At 58.4% G+C, this 6,441-nt stretch overlaps 1 protein-coding gene across 1 annotated transcript; it reads right to left on the bottom strand.

Annotated features, from left to right (window-relative positions):
* Positions 1-985: 985 nt before the first annotated feature.
* Positions 986-2,251, bottom strand: LOC120699837 (CASP-like protein 4C1). The gene has a single exon (XM_039983924.1). The coding sequence runs from the start codon at positions 2,201-2,203 to the stop codon at positions 1,622-1,624; it is 582 nt and encodes a 193-aa protein (XP_039839858.1). The 5' UTR covers positions 2,204-2,251; the 3' UTR covers positions 986-1,621.
* Between the last annotated feature and the right edge of the window lie 4,190 nt (positions 2,252-6,441).

The raw sequence follows: 6,441 nt of genomic DNA, 5'->3' as shown, positions 1-6,441 counted from the left end.
CAAGGGGCTCACGACTCAAAATACGAGTCAAAGCCACAAAACCTTCGACTAAAAATAAAAGTGTATACTATACAGTAAAAAGCCAAGGGGCTCACGACTCACAACATGAGTCGAAGCCACAAAACATTCGGCCCGAAACAAAAGTGTATATTATACACAAACAAAGCCAAGGGGCCAACAATTAAAAAAAATGAGTTCAAGCCAGAAATGTATCCTATGCAAGTCTTCAGAGCAAGGCTGGAAGGGGGGAGACGCTTTCGCAAAACATTGCAGCCTTCCCCCAAAGACCATGCCTCACCAAACCAATAAGACTCCGGCTTCTGAGCAAATTTGCAAAGGAAAGGGGGGAGACGCTTTCGAAAATATTTGCAAACTTCATCCGAAGAACGAACCTCCGGAGAAACAAGAGCTTGGGAGGGGGGAGACGCTTTCATAACAAAAAGCTCTTGTCCCTCCGAAGACTCACAAACACATCTCGAAGGATGGAACAGATCTAAAAAAGAGCCACCTCGAATGATGGAACAGACTTAAAGCAAAGCCATCTCGAAGGATGGAGCAGATCTAAAACTAAGTCATCACGAAAGATGGAACAGACATGTCATCTCAAAGGACGGATCTCAATAACAACCAAGCCATCACGAAGGATGGGACAAACTGTATCAAAACATTACCAAGTAACCAAACAACTACTTAACTACAAGTTTCGGCCATGCGATTGCAAAAACTCCGCAACGCTAGCCCCAGAGTTAGCAAAACTAAACTGTTCCCAATCTGAACCGCTCGCAACAATACCATCGCCATGTATCCGCAACGGACAGACAATCAAGGCCGGCTCAATAGGCACTCAGCTCTTGTTTTGCCAGTGTTCCCAGTGTTTTGCCGGTTCGAGATTTCAGACTAGTCAGGTCAGGAGACCGAGAGGCCGGCGCCAGAGAGCTCGACACGCTTGTTTCTTCATGGTGCTTGGTCATGGTTAATGGTTTGCACGGTGCAAATGGGGGATGCCGTACAGGACGGAGAGGATACAAGGCAGCCAACGCGGCCGCGCGGCTTCCCTCCCCTCCTTTCGCCGGGAAGGGAACCAACCAACTCGAGAGCCAGAGGGAGAAGAGAACCTGCGACTTCCACCGCCAGACACAAACTTAGAAACTATAACCCTCAGCAAGTCAAATGGTACACATGCTTGGTGCAAAGCGTCACATCAATGGATCTGTATTTCAAGATCTTTTTGGTATGGTGATGATTGTGTATCGATTGATGGTATAGTAGTATTTGTGGGAGAAACTACTGATAAAGAAAAAGATGTTTAAAGATTTTTTTTCAGAGGGAGGTAGTACGATTGACACTGTTGATCTCAACACACACTTTCATGAAAAACTACACCACCGTACTCCGTGCGTGCACAAAGTATGTACCAAACTACAAGTGTGTTCATCAGCGCGTATGGCTGAAACTGGATCTTACACGTGCTCAAATTTACTTTCTTTTTTTCAGATGATCAAATTTTCTAGCTACCACCTATCAGCCGTTCACCCACACATACACTCTGCTGCCAAAGCCCGCACTAGCGGTCGCCGTTCACACACACAGAGAGCATGCCACAGGGCAGGCTATTCGCCGATTAGTGGAAGGATGGTGGCGGCGGCGGAGGCGGCGGAGGCGCGAACCGTGAGCCCGTGGCGAGGAAGCAGGCGACCCGGAAGCCGGTGAGGAGCGCGGCGAGTGCCAGGAACGCGAACGCCGCGAACCCGAGCCCCACCGCGACGTCGGCGCGCGCGCACGCCGCGCTGCCGCCGCCGCACGACGCCGCGTCCCGCGCCGCGACGGCGGCCGCGGCCAGCGCCATGTAGCCGAACCCCTGGTCGTGGCCGAAGTCGAACCAGAGCTGCACGGGCTCGGGCAGCAGCGTGGCGCCCCCGGCCGCCTCCCGCGCCGCGGCGGCCGCCTCGAGCGCCGAGTAGGCGGCCACGATGGCGTCGGCCGCCAGCAGGAGCCGGAACGGCGCGCGGCGGAGGAGCGCGGCGCCGCCGGTGGCCGCGAGCGCCGCGGCCGCCGCGGAGGCGCACAGCGCGGCCACGCGTAGGAGCAGCAGCAACAGGGGCACCGCCGCCGCGCCGGGACGCCCCCTCGGCCCCGCCGCCGCCGGCTGCTTCCCTCGCGCCTCCGCATCCGCCGCAGCCCGCGCGCCGTTCTGCAGCGGCATTGTCGTCGTCGTGCCGGCGGCGGGTCTCGACTCAGCTGGCTCGACGGGGACCTCCTCCGGGTCTCGGGCGGGTATATATAGGCGGGCGGCGTCGCTGTTGGCGCGGCGGCTGGGCTGGGAGTGTCACGGGGGCCGGGGGCCGACGTGGCGGTGTCATGGCCCACGTGGCGGCGCCGGTGAGGCGGGGAAAGGGGAGGAGAGCCCCCCCACCAGCTGCTTCCGTTGTGCTGGCCAGGTGTGCGGCGACCGGTAGGTTGGTTGCGGACATGTGAGCGGATTAATGGGGGCATCAATGTGGCGTAGTACGCTTGTGACGCTGTCAAGATTTTGCACGCCAAAGCACCGTCAGGCCAGCAGCACACTCGAGCTGCTAGTAATTCACAAGTGCTTGTCGTACCAAACCCGCGCTGTACAAAGTTACCGGAAAATATCATCCACCACGGAGTCACGGGCCAAGTGCTGCTGGCGAGCACAACGGACCGACTTTCTCCTCACCTCAAGCTGATGGAGTGTAACCTAGACTAAATCCACATCAAACCGCTTTTTCCTTACGCGCACCATTTTCCACCAAAACTAAATAGAGACCGAAACAAAATCGAAACTGCTTGATCCGGTTAACATCCGAGCCATTAGCAGTACGATCCTTACCTAGTAACTAGGAGCGGTGATACTTGAATCTTCTCTTTCAGAAATCCAAAAGCCTATTCTTGGAGGAAAGGGAGTACCTAATTTGGACGGTCTGAGGAGGAGACATTTGTGTACCAGGTACGGACGGGCCTGCTTGTCAGTGACTGTTTCGCAGCGACGAACAAACTTAGTCTGTACCCGTCGTTCTCTCCGTCTCACTCTCACAGTGTTGTCTGTTATCAGTCGTCTTCGTTCTTCCAATCTTCCCTACTGTTGCAATCACTCTATCCTCCCAACCTGCCGTTGAAAAAAAAACCGATGGCGCGTTTACGTCTTGGACAGTTGGACCACCGACCCCATGAGCGCGCGCACAAGTCAGCGAGCGAGAAGGTTGGCCCCGCACGGCTTGCCCTACCAGGCTACCAGCCCTCTCGCGCGTGACGTGGCACGGGCCAGCTTTGCTTTGCCGTGCGCCGCGGTGAGTTGTACGATTGGGGTCGCGACGCGAGGGGACCGGCGCGGCTGGGCGCGGGACGCGGCGTGATCCCCGTGACCTCCGAAAGCAGAGCTGATCAGTGGTACTACGTGTACGTTCTGGCGTTCGGCTGGCGTAGCAGCTTCCATTCTGTTCATCTGCATTCAGCCAGTAATATTTTTCTCTCGTATCAAACTAGCACCAGTTATCAGCACTAACTAATTAGCAATATTTTTTTCTCACAACAAATTAGCACCAGCCATCAGCCCAATCCGAACACAGGCGAAGCATCACGCACTTACTCTAGTTAACTGGCGGAAGTCTCCTGGGGGCCGAAACGGTTCGTGCAGGGCGCGGTCCATCCGTACGAGCAGTACCTGTCAGCCAAAGGAGATGTCCACGTACGCGTGAGCTACCAGCTGGTAGAACTGGTTACTCCAAGCGACGGGACGAGCTGACGCGCAGTGACGTAGTAGGTGCGTCGCCCAGACTTGTGTGGATCGAAGCTAAAGGCACGGGTATCCCCCACACTGGTTGGTCATCGAGCGCGCAGGTCAAAACAAGTTTAGTGTGCGTGACCTGACAGCGGGCGGGGTGCTGCACGCGTTTAGGGCTAGCTAGCTGCCTAGCTAAAGCTAATTAACTCTGTGCTGCAGGGGGCGACGCCGACGACGCCCCCGCATGATCGGAGTGTGAAACCGCCGGCGGCCGTGCACGACCGGGTTGATCCATCTCCGCACGCACGGGACGCGGGGCGGCGAGGCCGGTCGCGTGATCTATCTGACGGCCGACCTGGCCTGGACACCGACACGTCGCGCCGAGGGCCGGCCGGTCCAGTAGCTGAGGAAGTTAGGCGGGCGGGGGCCACGGGTTGGTTGGGCGTTGGGTTGGGTTCGTCGTCTCCGGCGCCGGCAAGTCCGACCGGCTCCGACGGGGCGCAGCTTCCGGTCCAACGTCCGATCCGACTACGGAATGGGCCTATATTTTGGGCTCATCTAAACAAGGCCTAACGAGGATACAAGGCTACAACGAGACCCACAACGAAGAAGCCTGTCGGCGCCCGGTAGGAGTAGTTGACCAGGCCAGGCCATGGAGAATCTGAATCTGGGCCGGGACCCTGCCTGAATCCGGCCACAAGCATGGAAGCTTCCTTCCATTAATCTGAGACCAACTTACCTGAGATTTCATCAGCTGCAACTGAATCCGGTCAGCTTACAAGTCCACGCAACCAGGAGACCAGGACCCAGACTAGCGAAGTAGCAAACAAGTACTCCTACTAGCTGACTGTGGGCTCTCGAATCGCATGATATCCCAGTGATGAGGTTCAGACTTCAGCTAACGGAAGAAGGCTCCCATTGGCACGGGATCAAATTCTCTCCTACACTGGTGCGACCACCCTTCCCTTCATGATCATTTTTTTTTCTCGGCCGTGCCTGAGCACGTTTTTCATTAATAAGAAAGCAGTTACAGACACAAACTTGTTGCGGCCAAACATGATTTAGCCAATACAAGAACACAAAGGACTAGAGATAAAAGAAACACTGAAGAAAAAGTACAGACAAGCACACATACGGCCGTAGCCACTAATACAATAGGCGGGCAGCAGAGGAAGCACGGAGGGGGAGGACTCTCCACACAAGCCACCCAAACAAAAGCCACCCGAAGAGCTGGACCTGCACAAAAAAATGTCGCCAAAGATGCCAAGGAGAGCAAGCATGAAGCACGAGACGGTGGCGAAGCATCCACCGAATAGCACGACCACGGCGGCAAAGTATCCGCCAGCGTAGAGGAATAGCGGCAAAGCATCCGCCAAACTCGAAGTAACCACCGGTGGCAAAGCATCCACCAAAGAACACGAATACGGCGGCAAAGCATCCGCCAGGGCCAACGATCCACCATCTGCAAGTAAAAGCAGACATCGCAACTGGGCGGCACAGCATCCGCCACGACCTAGGCATCTAAGACGACATTGCGTGAAATGAAGCAAGGCAGGTACACAGAATGAACCACCGATCAGGCGACCAGCCATGGGGGGAGATGGAGGGGGAAGGAGCGAACGAATGATGCCTCCAACGAGGAAAACGGCACCCGAAGGTGTCGCCATCATCGGCCTGCAGACAGGCAAACGCTTTCGCCTCAGCTCCACCCCACCCCGTGACGACGATCTAGCACAAGCGCCGAGAGGATGGAAATCGTACCGCGGCGGCGAGGCGGAAGGACGACGACTCCCAAGACAACACAACAACGCCTCCAGGGAGGGGAACGACGCCCGCAAGCGCCGTCGTTGTTGGCCCAACACAGTACTGAACAGAGCTTTCGCTCGAAGCTCTTGGGAGCGAGACGAAGTCCGCCCGCCACGAACATCAACCGGCGGCAGCGCCAATGGACGGCGCCCCAACCGGCAGAGGCACCCCACCACCCACGGCGACCACGGGCAGCGGCCCCCAACCAGCGGCCAAGGGAAGGGAAGGGGAGCAGTCACCCTAACCCCCAACCCGCGGCCGCAGGCGGTGCCCCCCGGGCCAAAGCGGCCACCAGCGGCGGCCAGAGAAGGGGGCCCTAGGCCCAGAGGCCCCGGCCACCAACACCACGGCGGGAAAGACGGGGTCGGCGGCCGAAGGCGCGCGCGACGCAGCCACCCGAGGCGAGCGGCGGTGGCCACGGCCCCCAGCCACCGGAGGGACAACGGCTCAGGGCGGCACCGGCGGCGGCGAGGCCACCCGACGCACCGCAGGCGGCCGCGACGCCGAGACACGGGAGCGCGCCGGCAGGAGGTGGGGTAGGGCACAACCCAGCCACGGCCAGATCCGGCCTGGGGGTCCCGGATCCGGCGAGGCGACGCCGAGGCCCCGACGACAAGTTTGGGGACCGGGAGGAGGGAGGCCGGGGGAGGACAGAGGAAGGAGGAGGGGAGGGGACAAGAGTTGAACCGGCTTCGGCTCAACCGCGGGCCGCCGCCGCCGCCCGGACAGACGCCGGTGGCGGCGGCGGCCACCGGGGGCGGCCTGGGGAGGGGAGGTGGCTGGCGGCGCGGATCGCCCCCCGAGTCGCCAGGGAGAGTGACAGGGGGGGGGTCGTGATTCATGATCATACCAAACAAAAAAAACCATCATCCAGAGCATGTATGGGCTTCAAA

This window comes from Panicum virgatum, chromosome 3K (genome assembly GCF_016808335.1).
Source record: "Panicum virgatum strain AP13 chromosome 3K, P.virgatum_v5, whole genome shotgun sequence".
Taxonomy (NCBI): domain Eukaryota; kingdom Viridiplantae; phylum Streptophyta; class Magnoliopsida; order Poales; family Poaceae; genus Panicum; species Panicum virgatum.
This window is presented reverse-complemented; position numbering and strand designations above follow the sequence as displayed.

What these genes read in the sequence shown, in the direction of transcription:
- LOC120699837 (XM_039983924.1), bottom strand. Translation starts at nt 2,203, where the DNA reads ATGCCGCTGCAGAACGGCGCGCGGGCTGCGGCGGATGCGGAGGCGCGA.